At 44.7% G+C, this 18091-nt stretch overlaps 1 protein-coding gene across 1 annotated transcript in view; it reads right to left on the bottom strand.

Annotated features, from left to right (window-relative positions):
* LOC112256798 (tetratricopeptide repeat protein 7B) overlaps positions 1–18091 on the bottom strand; it is a 122148-nt gene that overhangs the window by 40596 nt on the left and 63461 nt on the right. The window contains exons 15-17 of the mRNA XM_042325330.1: positions 16254–16414; positions 10323–10439; positions 6243–6340 (exon numbers count right to left, since the gene is read on the bottom strand). Of these exons, the coding sequence (XP_042181264.1) occupies positions 6243–6340; positions 10323–10439; positions 16254–16414 (376 nt within the window). The remainder of the gene's footprint in view (positions 1–6242; positions 6341–10322; positions 10440–16253; positions 16415–18091) is intronic.

The following is an 18091-nucleotide window of genomic DNA, read 5'->3' as shown; positions in this document are numbered from 1 at the left end:
CCAGAAAAATATAATCTAATCTAGATGTTAGAACAATTTTTACAAACACAGTAGCTACTCTACGCACTCTCTCTCCTACCTCTACACATTCTCCTCCTTCAATCTACCTCTCTGAACACCCACACCACTGCACACAGGATTACAGGCAGGCAGGCTATCAGAAATAGAACTCTTTGCTTTCTCTCTGGCTCCCTGGTTATTGACTGAAGCGATGGGCAAGGCACACAGTGTGCTTCTAAAAACCAACCCTGACTGCGTCCCAAATGGCTTCCTATTGTCTATATAGTGTGCACTATATAGACAATAGGAAGCCATTTGGGACCCCTGAGATCGACCCTCTTCCCTCCCAAACAGCAGCAGTAACCCGCCTCGGCTCCAGCTCCCACATTTAGCACAGCTGCAGACTGGAGAAACTCTGCTCTGTTCAAAAGTACTGACCCATATAGGGAATAGGCTGCCATTTGGGATGCAGACAGCGTCAACCATACTGAGTGTAATGTCGTGGCCTAAAGAGATTTCTCTGTTCTAGCCATTCTATTTCTATGACCACAACAATATGATATGGTTGAGGAAGGTTTATCACAGAAGGAAGGAACACCCGGATGAGTGGCGGGATTGATGTTTTAAAAGGTCCCTGAATAGATAGAGAAAGAGCACCAGGAGCTGTACCATCAAGACAGACGGCTGTATCACCAAGCAGGCTGTAGATACTGTTATCCAGTTATATGGATAAATGGCACACACTTCAGGTGAATGAGTCCAACTAAGCCTGGATTAAACTGGTATACTCTTCACCTGGATGAGTGAAAATTGTGATCCATGCAGTTAGGAAAAAATAGCACAAACTCTCTCACGCGCACACACACACAGCGGCCTAAAATGTTAGCTAAAAGGGCCTTCATGCAGGGTACAAAGTGCAAGGCATTGATGGAGAGCGATGTGGAGGGTGGGGCTTCAGTTCTCAGCAGCACAGAAAGAATCTTCACATTCTTAAAGAAATGGTATTCATTTCACCGGGGCTTGAGAGCACAGAGCGGCAGCAGGAATGGGGAAGATGCATAAAGATGGCGACCTCCATGCACTTGTATACCAAGTTTGCTGTATAGTACATTGCTCTGTTGCTCTTTTTTTTTTTTATCGTCATTAGCACATGATCCCAATTGAAGCTCCAAGACGCAGGTAATTTGATAAAATAAAAAAGTAGACTGTGTTAATTTATTGGCGCATTCAACCATGTCGTGCGCCATAGTTTAAAAACTCCATGGATTGTGGTAAAACAATTCCATCATATCTGAATTCAGACATCTTTATGTACCTCCTCCACTACAAGAGGCAGTGCTCATCCACTCTTTTTGTTTTGTTTCTAGTGAAGTCCAAGAGCATGTCAGAGAACACCGGGCTGGCCGCATGAAAAGAAAGTGGCCAATGCGTGTTTGCTGTCAGAGAAGCTCAAAGGAAAACTGTTAATAATCTGTGAAAGCCAAGATGCCCAGCAGTCTCCACAATATAACAGCCAGGCGTCAGCAGTCATGGACAACATAGTCCTTTTGACTGACAGGCTCCATCTGACAGCCTGATAACTAAGGCAAATAAACCACAAAGAAAATGAGAAAAAAACAACAACAAAAAACATCTTTCCCGACTGGGACTGGTCTCACTAATGAGCTCTGCATTGTATGGTCAGGTGGAGGGAGCGTCTACGATAAGGCTGCGTATCTGGTGAACAGAATAGAGCATCTAGCCGGGGGAAACGATACTGACTCTTTAATTATGGAGCTGCCTACTCCATAGCTGGCCCACGAGTCAGGGAGCTCAGTGAGCTAATTGTTGAGGTGTAGCACAAAGGGTCTGAGGAAAACAAAACAAAAAAACAACAACAACAAAACGGAGCAAAAGGTGAACTAGCGAGTAGAGAACAGGACAGCCTCAGGTACAGTACACACATGGTGGGTGACTGACTGACTTTAGGAGCACACACAGACAGAGAGACAGGCAGGTGGTTGGTGGTGGTGGCAAATGGATATATTCTTTCTTTGATTTATCTGTTATTTTACCAGGTAAGTTGACTGAGAACACGTTCTCATTTACAGTAACGACCTAGGGAATAGTTACAGGGGAGAGGAGGGGGATGAATGAGCCAATTGTAAACTGGGGATGATTAGGTGACCGTGATGGTTTGACGGCGAGATTGGGAATTTAGCCAGGACATTGGGGTTAACACCCCTACTCTTACGATAAGTGCCATGGGATCTATAATGACCTCAGAGAGTCAGGACACCCGTTTAACGTCCCATCCGAAAGACAGCACCTTACACAAGGCAGTGTCCCCAATCACTGCCCTGGGGCACTGGGATATTATTTAGACCTGCACAGATTCTGACTGTGGAGGAGAGATCAGGCAAGGCCAGAAGTCCAGCGTCTTAGTGGGCAAAGAGAGAGGGAGCGGAGGGAGAAACGAGCTACTTACAAACTGAAAACATGGAGTAAAAACCATGATACTGACGAGTTAGCATCTGGAGGGCTGCCTTTAAAATAACAAACCAAAAACAAACAAAGAAAGAAGGAGGATTTCTGAAAAGAGAAAACTTTAAAATCCTTTTCACTCAACAACAAAACTATAGCAGACTTTGGAGTCAAACATTTTAAAGGTAATTTTTAACTTCAGGGAACACAACACTTTTATTCATGTTATTTATGCTATTGTTACTAACTGCTAATGAAATTAGGAGATTTGATCCACATAAATACACTATCATTGCGCAAATCCAATCCATCCTAAACTGTGCTTCACCACTGCAGGTTTCTGTGGTTGCCATATTGCCATCCTTGACAAAGGTTGAAGCTGCAAGCTTTTCCTTATTTAAAGATCAAGCACATTATTATGGCAAACACAAAAACCTTGGGCCTCTAGTGCATGTGTAAATACACAATGGTTATTTGAAGAGCCCCAATCTGACCCTTTATCTAGCAGTAAACCATAACATGGTACAACAGAAGGCAGAGGGGGGGAGAGATTGTGGAACACCAAAGGACAAACAAATTACTAGAAAGAGAAAGCCAGGGGACAAAGAGAGGTAAATAAAGGAGAGAATAGGTAGTAGAGTGGCGTGTGTGTGGAGAGGGAGCATGCTTGAGCAAACGTGGGTGGGTTCAACCTGTAGACAAACCTGTAGTACAAGTGCCTGACTGGAAATTCCTCACACGTTGTATACTGTACTACCTCTGTTTACCCCAAACAACCTCCATGCCAACTGAACTGACATCTTATTTGTCTGACGTTGTCGTTATATTCTTTTGTCCTCAGTGACGGATACGATTATAGAAAAGAACCCATCTGTCTTAAGACCCAGTCAGTCAGATAGATCGATACGGTGCCCTGAGTTCACCTCTCTTTCCATTGTTCTCTCTTTCCTTCTCATATCCTCAGTGGCTGCTGACTCATTGTCTAAACCGGACAGGACTGCCAATCAGGCAGAACAGGGACTTAACGTTACCCTTTCAATGGGATGGTGACAGGCTGACAGAATCCTGTTAGGCTTGCAGGACAGGACACTCTGGCCTGACTCATACTGATAGGCCAACCTGATTCATACTGTTAGGCCGACCTGATTCATAGAGTTAGGCCGACCTGAATCATTCTGTTAGGCCGACCTGAATAGTACTGTGCTGCCTGGGTATTGTTTTCACCTTGTCCTTTCCAGCATGGTTTTCATCACTGTTAAGGAACTATACACTGAGTGTACAAAACATTAGGAACACCTGCTCTTTCCATGACATAGACTGACCAGGTGAATCCAAGTGATCCTTTATTGATGGCACCTTTTAAATCCACTTCAAATCAGTAAGACGTGGATTGTGTGTGTGCCAGTCAGAGGGTGGGCAAGACAAAATATTTAAGTGCCTTTGAACAAGCTGCAACGCTGCTGGGTTTTTCCCACTCAACAGTTTCCTGTGTGTATCAAGAATGGTCCACCACCAAAAAGAAATCCAGCTAACATAAAAACTGTGGGAAGCATTGGAGTCAACATGGGCCAGCATCCCTGTGGAACGCTTTTGACACCTTTTAGAGTCTCTGCCCTGATGAATTGAGGCTTTTCTGAGGGCCAAAGGGGGTGCAACTCAATAGTAGGAAGGTGTTCCTAATGTTTTGTACACTCAGTGTACATACAACACACACCATAGCCTAGACCACTACAACACAAAAGCTACTGTGTATCTACGGGTTGATCTAATAAGCAGTGGAGCACAGACCCAGGTTACGTCCCAAATGGCACCCTATCACCTATATAGTGCACTATGCCAGGGTCAATTGGAGTGCACTATATAGGGAATATGGTGCCATTTTGGACACAAGCCCAGTGAGTTAAAAATGCACACTCAGCAAGCATTGCTGTGATTGGGCTGTGAGTCACGCACACCAAACCATGCCATTGGCCGCACATGGTGGTGGGTGGTGCAGAGGTGCATTACTATTGTTGGACTGTCGTTGAAGGCTGTGGTCACAGAAAGCATGATAGCCGCCAGCCGGCTTCGGAGGATGCAGAGGGAGGTCGGCCTTGGGTTGTGGAGGAGTGGAGGAGGGTGTAGGGAGGGGCCGGTGTGAAAGAGAGCGGAAGACCCCGATAGCGAGAAGGAGCCAATGCCAGAGACTAGAAACAACAGAAAAGTAAGCAATGACACAGATCTATAGAAAACACAGAACTGTAGTCGTTCCCTTAGCAACGTCTCACTGAAGATGAGAAAAATGGCAAAGCTGACTTAGAGAAACCTTTCAGTTGATCAGTGACATAATATAATACTGTTTGGGGTAACACAGATATAAAAGCCTTTATTGTGATAGGAAAGAAAACATTGAAAAAAAAAAAAATAATACCTTCATTATGACAAAATGAAAGTCTAAAACGAAAGCTCATACTTTGACAGGATACAGGGTGGGTCTTAGCACTGCTGACAGGGACGGAAGGGGAAATACAGTACCAGTCGAAAGTTTGGACACACCTACTCATGAAAGAGTTTTTTCTTTTTACTATTTTCTACATTGTAGAATAATAGTGAAGACATCAAAACTATGAAATAACACATATGGAATCATGCATTAACCAAAAAAGTGTTAAACAAATCTAAATATATTGATATTTGAGATTCTTCAAAGTAGCCACCGTTTGCCTTGATGACAGCTTTGCACACTCTTGCCATTCTTAAGCTTATTACTCTAAAATGTTGTGCACAAATGTCTTAACATCCCTGTTAGTGAGCATTTCTCCTTGTCAAGATAATCCATCCACTTGACAAGTGTGGCATTACAAGAAGCTGATTAAACCGCATCATCATTACACAGGTGCACCTTGTGCTGGTGTCAACAAAAGGCCACTCTAAAATGTGCAGTTTTGTCACACAATACAATGCCACAGACATCTCAAGTTTTGAGGGAGTGTGCAATTGCATGCTGACTACAGGAATGTCCACTAGAGTGGTTGCCAGGGAATTTTATGTTAATTTCTCTACCATAATGTTGTTTGGCAGTACATCCAACCAGCCTCACAACCGCAGACCACGTGTAACCACACCAGCCCAAGACCCCTACATCCGGAACAACCACCCAAGGAACCACCCATCCAAGGGCCCACCCACCCATGGCTGCTCCCCTGCCCAGTCATGAGAAATCCATAGATTAGGGACTAATTTAATTTATTTCAGTTGGCTGATTTCCATGTATGATCTGTAACTCAGTAAAACCATTGAAATTGTTGCATGTTGGGTTTATATTTTTGTTCAGTATATGTATGTATGTATGTATGTATGCCTAGAATGTTATTCCTTGGCTGAATCGCCAATCAATGACTTCGCTAGCTTTGATCACTAAGTGGCAGAATGGTTGGTTCGAGATTCAGCCCTTAACAGCAACGACTAGTTTCCTCATTACTCCAGTTTGGCCATGAACCCTGTAGCCATCGTGACAGAGAAAGACCGGTATGATACTGTGTTGAGAGAGATACAGGTGTAGCTGAAGATACAGTAGTCATGAGACAGGACAGGACACACTGTGACTATAGGGGCTTGGACATGGTACTGAGGCTTTATAATTCAACCTGTATGTATGTCCCTTTTTCTAGGATAGCCACCATGGTAAATGGCCTGGGGTAAGATAGTGTTTTGCTTTAAGTCTTACCTGCATGTATATCATTGTAAGGTACTGGTACAAAGCTATGCTTGTGAGGTACTGGTAGTGAGGTGACACCTACCTGTCTCTGGGTCACTGAAGTCAGGCAGCGTCATGGCATTTAGTGTCCTTCTGTCTGCTATGGCTCTGTCCAACAGGCTGCTGCCTCGACCCGAATCACTAGGACACACAGACAGACAGAATTGATGTTAAACACCAACTAGATAGCTAAGCTTCCTAACAACCCCTCTCTGCCCATCTATCCTCTTGGAATGACAGCTGCTCAGACTAAAAACTGTGTTTTTGTGTCTAAGGTAGAGCCACGCTTACTGCATGGTATGGGTGATGAAACCGAGAGCAGTGCTCCAAGCTTAGGAGGTGGGTTAGGCACACCACCACACAAAACACATAGTGCATTCGGAAAGTATTCAGACCCCTTGACTGTTTCCACATTTTGTTACGTTACAGCCTTATTAACCGCCTCCCCTCATCGATCTACACATAATACCCCATAATTCAAAAATGTTTTTTTAGAAATTACATTTATCACATTTATATTAGTATTCAGACCCTTTACTCAACACTTTGTTGAAGGACCTTTGGCAGTGATTACAGCATCAAGTCTTCTTGGGTTTGACGCTACAAGCCTGGCACACCTGTATTTGGCGAGTTTCTCCCATTCTTCTCTGCAGATCCTCACAAGCTCTGTCACGTTGGATGGGGAGTGTCGCTACACAGTTATTTCCAGGTCTCTCCAGAGATGCTTGAACGGTTTCATATCCGGGCTCAGGCTGGGCCACTCAAGGACATTCAGAGACTTGTCCTGAAGCCACTCCTGAGTTGTCTTGGCTGTGTGCTTAGGGTCGTTGTCCTGTTGGAAGTTGAACCTTTGCCCCAGTCTGAGTGCTCTGGAGCAGGTTTTCATCAAAGAGCTCTCTGTACTTTGCTCCGTTCATCTTTGCCTCGATCCTGACTAGTCTCCCAGTCCCTGCTGCTGAAAAAAACCATCCCCACATTATGATGCTGCCGCCACCATGCTTCCCCATAGGGATGGTGCCAGGTTTCCTCCAGACGGGACGCTTGGTATACAGGCCAAAGAGTTCAATCTTAGTTTCATCAGACCTGAGAATTTTGTTTCTCAGAGTCAGAGTCCTTTCGGTGTCTTTTGGCAAACTCTAAGCGGGCTGTCATGTGCCTTTTACTGAGATGTGGCTTCCGTCTGACTACTCTACCATAAAGGCCTGATTGGTGGTTACGCAGAGATGTTTGTCCTTCTTGGAAGGTTCTCCCATCTCCACAGAGGAACTCTGAAGCTCTGTCAGAGTGACCATCAGGTTCTTGGTCACCTCCCTGACTAAGGCCCTTCTCCAACGATTGCTCAGTTTTTCGGGGCGGCCAGATCTAGGAAGAGTCTTGGTCTTCTTCAATTTAAGAATAATGGAGGCCACTGTGATCTTGGGAAACTTCAACGCTGCAGAAATGTTTTGGTACCCTTCCCCAGATGTGGGACCTTATATAGACAGGTGTGTGCCTTTCCAAATCCAAATGTGTTTTCGCTTTGTCAATATGGGGTATTGTGTGTAGATTGATAGTCACAGAGATGGAGAGATCCCCTAGTCAAATGTCACTGTGACAATGAAACATTGTGATGCATTGGTCTGGTGCACTGTGTGGATTATTGGTTCCTGTCAGGACCTACTGCGTCTTTCTCCTCAAATCAGTCATATCCAGGAAATCAGAGCCATGAGACAAACAAGATTATAGAGTTCAGTTATTTTCTGTTGTTTGATCTGGCCGGTATATTTGAACTGCACAGACGGGAAGGTGCTACGCACACTGAGGTAGTATCGCTTAAAACACGAGACACACAAACCGCCATAAAACAGAGCTCCGGACCAACTTTAACACGCCAATGCTTCATCTACCGGAATATTTCTCCCCCTGTAGGTTTTGTCTGAAGTAAATGCTACTTCACGTTCTATAATGAGCTGCTCCTGCATCCTGTATACATTGCAGACAGATTATGCAGTATAGGAATAAGGCTACAGTAGCCCTGGACCCGGTCTAGTCTCATGCTGTGCGTGTGTGTGTTGGTGCTGTGGCTGTTGGTCTCAGTGGAATAACATTCTCCAGTTTAACGAGAGGCTGACATGATGTAAGGGACTGATCTGTCCACACTCTGACTCTCTCTCCGCAGCATTGTTGTTATTAGCTGCAGACAGGCAGCGTTCCAAATGGCACTCTATCCATTTTGTATGACAGGAGCCCATAGGGGTGTGTAGTGCATTAAATAGGGAATAGGGTGCCATTTGGGATGCATTCAGGGAGCCACTGGAGGAACCAGGGTTATATCTAGATGGGATTCAGCAACAGTAAGGAAGTGAGTTGAGTTATGTAATACTCATGTAATACTTATGTCATTTAGCTCAATCAATCAATCAATGCAAGTGTATTTATAAAGACCTTTTTACATCAACAGTAATCACAAAGTTATTTACAGTCGTGGCCAAAAGTTTTGAGAATGGCACAAATATTAATTTCCACAAAGTTAGCTGCTTCTGTGTCTTTAGATATTTTTGTCAGATGTTACTATGGAATACTGAAGTATGATTACAAGCATTTCATAAGTGTCAAAGGATTATATTGACAATTACATGAAGTTGATGCAAAGAGTCAATATTTGCAGTGTTGACCCTTCTTTTTCAAGACCTCTACAAACCACCCTGGCATGCTATCAATTAAATTCTGGGCCACATGCTGACTGATGGCAGCCCATTTTTGATTAATCAATGCTTGGAGTTTGTCAGAATTTGTGGGTTTTGGTTGTCCACCCGCCTCTTGAGGATTGACCACAAGTTCTCAATGGGATTAAGGTCTGAGGAGTTTCCTGGCCATGGACCCAAAATATTGATGTTTTGTTCCCCTAGCCACTTAGTTATCACTTTTGCCTTATGGCAAGGTGCTCCATCATGCTGGAAAATGCATTGTTCGTCATCAAACTGTTCCTGGATGGTTGGGAGAAGTTGCTCTCGGAGGATGTGTTGGTACCATTCTTTATTCATGGCTGTGTTCTTAGGCAAGCTTTTTTCCAGATGCCTCAAACAATCGGAAAGGGGATTAATCAGAGAAAATGACTTTACCCCAGTCCTCAGCAGTCCAATCCCTGTACCTTTTGCAGAATATCAGTCTGTCCCTCGTGTTTTTCCTGGAGATAAGTGGCTTCTTTGCTGCCCTTCTTGACACCAGGCCATCCTCCAAAAGTCTTCGCCTCACTGTGCATGCAGATGCATGCACACCTGCCTGCTGCCATTCCGGAGCAAGCTCTGTACTGGTGGTGCCCCGATCCCACAGCTCAATCAAGGAGATGGTCCTGGCGCTTGCTGGACTGTCTTGGGCGCCCTGAAGCCTTCTTCACAACAATTGAACCGCTCTCCTTGAAGTTCTTGATGATCCGATAAATGGTTGATTTTGTTGCAATCTTACTGGCAGCAATATCCTTGCCTGTGAAGCCTTTTTGTGCAAAGCAATGATGACGGCACGTGTTTCCTTGCAGGTAACCATGGTTGACAGAGGAAGAACAAGGATTCCAAGCACCACCCTCCTTTTGAAGCTTCCAGTCTGTTATTTGAACTCAATCAGCATGACAGAGTGATCTCCAGCATTGTCCTCGTCAACACTCACACCTATGTTAACGAGAGAATCACTGACATGATGTCAGCTGGTCCTTTTGTGGATGCAGTGGAAATGTTTTTTGGGGATTCAGTTCATTTGCATGGCAAAGAGGGACTTTGCAATTAATTGTAATTCATCTGATCACTCTTCATGACATTCTGGAGTATATGCAATTTTCAGTGCTGCTCTCTCTTGTCATAGTTAATACCAGCCTTTTGTAGGAGATGAGGCTAAAGTTGGAGCTTAATGTTCACACAGGAGATTGAGATCATGGACATTTGGCCCCAGACTCCCTCACTCCTTCTTGTCTGACATTCCAAAAGACTACATTTTGAGTGTGTGAGGCATAACATTCCCGAAGGAGGCTTAAAATACTGCAGCTTGCAATGGTATAGTGTCCAACATATTTGACTGCTATCATCTTACACATTTCAGTTCTATTTAGTGGACAGAACATTTTACCAGTGTAATGGGTACTACTATACTGTACCTGGGGTTGGTGAGGTTGTAACAGGACTTCCAGATCTGTAGCATGTGTTTGCAGGTGAGCAGAGCCTCCTCAGGTCCTTGACACAATGTCTCCAGCTTCACCTTGGTGAATAACAGACTGTAGGCAAACACATGGGAAACGCACAGTTTAAAACACAGGAACACAACACAATAAAACAAAAGACTCGGCACATTAACACAGAAGACAACAGTGTGAGGGTGCAGACAGAGGAAAGCATCCTCCCCCTGCTACAAACTCACACTACATATTCAATGAGGAGTACTAGAATCTCTAGGATGCCTGGGAGTGGGGGGTGCATTCACCAAGAACTCTCCACTCAGAGAAGTGTTTAATGAAAGCCTAGATGAACGCAAATCTGAGCAGAGAGAGAGATAGAGAAAGAAAGGAAGACACAACAGAGAGAGAGAGTGATAGAGCAGAGAGATAGAGAAAAGCTAATGGGAGAATAAAGTTCTCATTCATAGAACCCCCTCATCCACCCTTCTGCTCTCCTCCCTCCCAGCCTATTGTGTTCCTCCCAGCGCGGCGTAGTGAAATAAATGACAGTCTATTAATCTATACTGAACAAAAATACACATGCAAACATTTCAGGGATTTTAATGAGTTACAGTTCAATTTAAATAAATTCATTAGGCCCTAATCTATGGTTATCATGACTGGGCAGGGCGTAACCAGGGTGGACTTTGAATGGCATAGGCCCATCCACTTGGGAGCCAAGCCTAGCCAATCAGAATTAGTTTTTCCCCACAAAAGGGCTTTATTACAGGCATAAATAATCCTCAGCACTCCCCTCTCAGCACTTGATATGCCACACCTGTCAGATGGATTGGCAAAGGAGGAATGCTTTCTAACAGGGATGTACAGTGCCCTGCAAAATGATTCATCCCCCTTGGCATTTTTCCGATTTTGTTGCATTACAACCTGTAATTTAAATTTATTTTTATTTGGATTTCATGTAATGGACATACACAAATTAGTTCAAAGTGGTGAAGTGAAATGAAAAAAAAAATGCTTGTTTAAAAAAAAAAAGTATGTATGGTTTTTTTATACGCTAAACTGCTGCGTGCATATGTATTCACCCCCTTTGCTATGAAGCCCCTAAATAAGATCTGGTAAAACCAATTACCTTCAGAAGTCACATAATTAGTTAAATAAAGTCCACCTGTGTGCAATCTAAGTGTCACATGATCTCAGTATGTATATACCTGTTCTGAAAGGCCCCAGAGTCTGCAACACCACTAAGCAAGGGGCACCACCAAGCAAGCGGCACCATGAAGACCAAGGAGCTCTCCAAACAGGTCAGGGACAAAGTTGTGGAGAAGTACAGATCAGGGTTGGGTTATAAAAAAAATATCAGAAACTTTGAACATGCCACGGAGCACCATTAAATCCATGGCACCAAAACAAACCTGCCAAGAGAGGGCCGCCCACCAAAACTCACAGACCAAGCAAGGAGGGTATTAATCAGAGAGACAACAAAGAGGCCAAAGATAACCCTGAAGGAGCTGCAAAACTCCACATCGGAGATTGCAATATCTGTCCATAGGACCACTTTAAGCCGTACACTCCACAGACCTGGGCTTTATGGAAGAGTGGCCAGAAAAAAAGCCATTGCTTAAAGAAAAAAAATAAGAAAACACATTTGCTGTTTGCCAAAAGTCAGGTGGGAGACTCCCCAAACATATGGAAGAAAGTACTCTGGTCAGATGAGATTAAAATTGAGCTTTTTGGTCATCAAGGAAAACACTACATCTGGCGCAAACCCAACACCTCTCATCACCCCGAGAATATCATCCCCACAGTGAAGGATGGTGGTGGCAGCATCATTATCATTATGGGGCGGCATGGTAGCCTAGTGGTTAGAGAGTTGGACTAGTAACCGGAAAATTGCAAGTTCAAACCCCCGAGCTGACAAGGTACAAATCTATCGTTCTGCCCCTGAACAGGCAGTTAACCCACTGTTCCTAGGCCGTCATTGAAAATAAGAATTTGTTCTTAACTGACTTGCCTAGTTAAATAAAGGTAATATTAAAATTAAAAAATAATAAAATGCTGTGGGTGTTACAGTTTTCTTCCGTCGAAGGAGAGTCGGACCAAAATGCAGCGTGGTTAATTCGATACATCTTTAATGAAGACGAACACGAACAATACAAAAACAACAAACGGAACATGAAAGCCTATCTGGTGACAACTAACACAGAGACAGGAACAATCACCCACGAAACACTCAAAGAATATGGCTGCCTAAATATGGTTCCCAATCAGAGACAACGATAATCACCTGCCTCTGATTGAGCACCAATTCAGACAGCCATAGACTATGCTAGAAAACCCCACTAAGCCACAATCCCAAAACCTACGAAAAACCCCAATACAAAACACACCACAAAATAAACCCATGTCACACCCTGGCCTGACCAAATAAATAAAGAAAACACAAAATACTAAGACCAGGGCGTGACAGTGGGGATGTTTTTCATCGGCGGGGACTGGGAAACTGGTCAGAATTGAAGGAACGATGGATGGCGCTAAATACAGGGAAATTCTTGAGGGAAACCTGTTTCAGTCTTCCAAAGATTTGAGACTTGAACGGAGGTTCACCTTCCAGCAGGACGATGATCCTAAGCATACTGCTAATTCAACATTCGAGTGGTTTAAGGAGAAACATTTAAATGTCTTGGAATGGCCTAGTCAAAGCCCAGACCTTAATCCAATTGAGAATCTGTGTTATGACTTAAAGATTGCTTTACACAAGCAGAACCCACCCAACTTGAAGGAGCTGGAGCAGTTTTGCCTTGAAGACTGGGCAAACATCCCAGTGGCTAGATGTGACAAGCTTATAGAGACATATCCCAAGAGTCTTGCAGCTGTAATTGCTGAGAAAGGTGGCTCTACAAAGCATTGATTTTTTGGGGGGTGAATAGTTATGCATGCTCAAATGTTCTGCTTTTTTGTCTTATTTCTTGTTTGTTTCACAAGAAAAAATATTTATGATCTTCAAAGTGGCAAGCATGTTGTGTAAATCAAATGTTACAACCCCCCCAAATCTATTTAATTCCAGGTTGTAAGGCAACAAAATAGGAAAAATGCCAAGGGGGGTGAATACTTTCGCAAGCCACTGTAAACAAATGTATGCACAACATTTGAGAAATAACATTTTTGTGCATATGGAAAATTGCTGGGATCTTTTATTTCAGCTCATGAAACACGAGACCAACACTTTACATGTTGAGTTTATATTTTTGTTCAGTATAAGTAGTGCCCATTCAAACATCACATTACCATCACCTTTCATCTCTTCCTCATCCCAATATACAGTACCAGCTACTGTGTGTGTGATATGGATGTACTATCTGTATGAATGTGCAACAAACCACATGCCTTGAATCTTCTCTGCAATGTTATCACACAAATAATAACAGTACACTCTTTTTACACACATATTATCAATATCCACCCTCAGCCTCATGTTTTTACAAGTGCATACACACAGGCATGCGCACACACACACACACACACACACACACACACACACACACACACACACACACACACACACACACACACACACACACACACACACACACACACACACACACACACACACACACACACACACACACACACACACACACCACTCTCCCACAGGGAAAGCTGAAGCTCAAATCAAGCTTGTGAAAAAAAACGTGAAAAAAACGTGTAAGTGGCTAAGGCAGAGAGAGAGGCACAGCAGCCAGCACTGTGGTGTTCAGAGGGTACAGCAGCCAACACTGTGGTGCCCTGAGGGTACAGAAGCCAACACTGTGGTGCCCTGAGGGTACAGCAGCCAACACTGTGGTGCCTTGAGGGTACAGCAGCCAACACTGTGGTGCCCTGAGGGTACAGCAGCCAACACTGTGGTGCCCTGAGGGTACAGCAGCCAACACTGTGGTGCCCTGAGGGTACAGCAGGCTAAATCTATTATAAATTGAGAAATTCAAAACACTGGAAACAAACAGAGCAGGGTATCTCTTAAGTATCTCAGGATTACACAGAGACAGAGGTGTGAGAGGGAGACAGAGGTGTCAGACACCGGAGAGGAGGAGAGGAGATGGGGAGGAGGAGATTGAGAAGAGGAGATAGGAGATGGGAGAGTAGATGGGGAGGAGGAGAGGAGATGGGGAGGGGGGAAAAGGAGATGGGGATGAGGAGATGGTGATGAGGAGAGTAGATGGGGAGGAGGAAGGGAGATGGGGGTGAGGAGAGGAGATGGGGAGGAGTAGAGGCGATTCAGAACAGGAGATGGTGAGGAGGAGATTGAGAAGAGGAGAGGAAATTGGGAGGAAGAGAGGCGATTGAGAAGAGGAGATGGTGAGGAGGAGATTGAGAAGAGGAGATTGAGGAGAGGAGATTGCGAGGGGGCAAAGGAGATTGGGGGAGAGGAGATGGAGAGGAGATGGGGATGAGGAGATGGGGAGGAGGAGAGGAAATGGGAAGGAGGAGAGAGGATTTGGGAGAGGGGGAGAGATGGGGGAGAGGAGATGGGGAGGAGGAGAAGAGATGGGGAGGAGTGGAGGAGATGGGAGGAGGCGAAGAGATGGGTAGGAGGGGAGGAGATGGGAGGAGGAGAGGAAATGAGAAGGAGGAGAGGGGATGGGAGGAGGAGAGGAGATTGGGGAGGAGAGGAGAAGGGGAGGAGAAGAGATGGGGAGGAGAGGAGATGGGGAGGAGGAGATTGAGAAGAGGAGAGGAAATGGGGAGGAGGAGAGGAGATGGGGAGGAAGAGAGGCGATTGAGAAGAGGAGATGATGAGGAGGAGATTGAGAAGAGGAGACTGAGGAGAGGAGATTGGGAGGGGGCAAAGGAGATCAGGAGGAGAGGAGATGGGGAGGAAGAGAGGAGATGGGGAGGAGGAGAGGAAATGGGAAGGAGGAGAGGAGATGGGGAGGAGGAGAGTAGATGGGGAGATGGGGAGGAGGAGAAGAGATGGGGAGGAGTAGAGGAAATGGGAAGGAGGAGAGGAGATGGGGAGGAGGAGAGTAGATGGGGGAGATGGGAGGAGGAGAAGAGTTGGGGAGGAGTAGAGGAGATGGGGAGGAGAGGCGATTGAGAAGAGGAGATGGGGAGAAGGAGAGGAAATGGGAAGGAGGAGAGGAGATGGGGAGGATGAGAGGAGATGGGGACAAGGAGAGGAGATGGGGGGAGATGGGGAGGAGGAGAGGCGATTCAGAAGAGATGGTGAGGAGGAGAGATATCTTCTGTATAGCTAGCATTGTGATTTCTATCTGTAACAAATACTCGAAAAATACAAAATTAATTAGAAATCGCTTTCTCTCTCTGCCGCCAAAATAACCTAGTGGATCTTTGTGTATGTGTGGATGGCTGGCATTGAGCAGAGTGGCACTTTGAGTAGAGAGGCACACTGACTGATCCTTTGGTTGGTGTGTTTGTCTAAATGCTAACGCCAATGTTGTAGAATGCCTCTGTGATAGCATGCATGAGTTGAATAAGCTAAAACAACTCTGTGGAGACACACACACACAGTAATATTGTTTTGTTGTAATATTGTAAATGTTATATTGTACATCTGCAATGGTGGAGCAGTGCACATGTGTATAGCGCACAGTGTCTTCTGTTATGTATTGGACATCTAAGCCAGTTCCACTAATCAGGGACTGATTTAGACCTGGGACACCAAGTGTGTGAAATTAATCAGGTAGAACAAAAAACCAGCAGCCTCCGGACCTCGTAGGGTAAGAGTGGAATACCCCCGATGTAGACTATTGTTTTCTTGTGATGTGTTGTTTTGTTCCTGGACCCCAGGAAGAGTAGGGGTTGCCTTGGCAACAGCTAATAAGGATTCTAATATATACAAAATAAGAGGGTATAACATTGAGTCTGTTGTGGAGAAAGGCCAGACTCCAGACTAACATGAAGTTCTCAGGATACTCGCTGAGGGCCATCTCGATGATGTTGAGAGCGTCGTGGTAGTGTTTCTGAGCCGACAGCAGCAGCGCCAGCAGGTGGAGTGAGTGCACGTCGTCTCCCTGCAGCTGCAGAGCCTGACGCACGTACCCCAGCGCCTCCGGGATCTATAGCACAGAGGGCACGGGTCAGATCCCCACCAGACATCCACAGCAAGGGGTGCTGATATCTGGCCATGCTGGAGAGGACCCTAACCTTAACCCTTATTACATCTGAACACATCTGAGTTTGAGTTTATTTTATTTTTACAGGGACAGTGCACATTAATCAATGTTTCAGTAAAAGTGCCGGTTTTAGCCAGCCGGCAAATTTTCAACCGCAGTCCCTGGGCAGGTTATTAAAAACAATTACAATATAGACAATCATTGAGCAGTGAGCACATGCAGAGCAACATAGGACAAGCAAGACGTAGCATACAGACAGAGCAACATAGAACAAAAAGCAGCAAGACAAAATTCATAAAAGCAACAGTGTTTCCACACCTCACAAGCTACAGACAACAGATACACAGCTAGGGATTATGTTCACAAATCTGATTGACCTTTAGCCATGTCTTCATGCATTTTGTGAAAGTGTGATATGTGGTGCAGTTATGTGTGTCTGATGGCAGTCTATTCCAGACATGGGAAGCTCTCACAGAGAAAGCGGATTTACTAAAGGTGCTTTTCCTTAAGGGAACTACACAGTCACCTCTCATTGCAGACCTTGTGGATCTGCTGCCATATGTTTGGGTTTTCTGTTTAACAAAAATACTGAGTGGAGGGGGAGCCAGGCGATTTAGGATCTTGAATACAAGACATGCGTCGGTGTATTGCACAAGATTTTCCCAACTCAGGAGCTCATGCTTTCTGAGGATGTAACAGTGATGATGGCTATTGTGCTTCCTATCAAGCACTTTGAGAGCCTGCTTGTAGACAGACTGAATAGGTTTTAATGTTGTACAGCAGGCTTGGGCCCAACTAGTCAAGCAGTATGTTAAGTGGGGGAGTATCATAGATTTGAAGTACAGTTTTGCTACCTCTGTAGTCAAACAATTTCGTATTAATCGTAAATTAGCTAGGTTGAATTTGGTTATCTGAATGACCTTTTTCACATGCTTTTTAAAAGAGAGGTTGGAATCAAGTATGATGCCAAGGTACTTAAAATCAGATACCACCTGGAGCTTCTCCCCTGACACATAGACATCTGGCTCAGTAGCATCTGTTGCCCTCTTTGTGAAGAACATGCAAACAGTTTTTTTCACATTGAGATGCAAACACGAGTCACTGAGCCACTTTGTAACCTGGACCATTACAGTAGTGAGTTCTTGTGCAGCTTGTTGTTTGCTCTTTGCATGCACATATATCACTGTATCATCTGCATACATTTGAACTTCAGACCCAGTACAGACAGAAGGCAGATCATTAATGTACAGGCTGAACAGGAGGGGCCCCAGTATTGACTCTTGGGGCACGCCCACATCATAGCTAAGAGTGGGCGACAGCTCATTGCTCACTCTGACACACTGAGTTCTGCCTTCAAGGTATGATTTCATCCATCTCAAGGCATCGGGGGAAAAGTTGAACTTGGACAATTTTGTGATGAGAATCTCATGGTTAACAGTATCAAAAGCTTTCCTTAGGTCCAGAAACACAGCCCCAACAACGCCCCCTTTGTCCATCTTGGACTTCACATTTTCCAGAAGAAAGCAGTTGGCCGTTTCTGTGGAGTGTTTTGCTCTGACTAAACTGCATGGAGTGTAATGTGAAGGGGCTGTTGTTGAGGTGGGCAATCAGTTGTTCTGC

The sequence above is a fragment of the Oncorhynchus tshawytscha genome, linkage group LG08 (genome assembly GCF_018296145.1).
Source record: "Oncorhynchus tshawytscha isolate Ot180627B linkage group LG08, Otsh_v2.0, whole genome shotgun sequence".
NCBI lineage: Eukaryota > Metazoa > Chordata > Actinopteri > Salmoniformes > Salmonidae > Oncorhynchus > Oncorhynchus tshawytscha.
The sequence above is the reverse complement of the archived record's forward strand: the minus strand, read 5'-3'. Positions and strand labels throughout refer to the sequence as shown.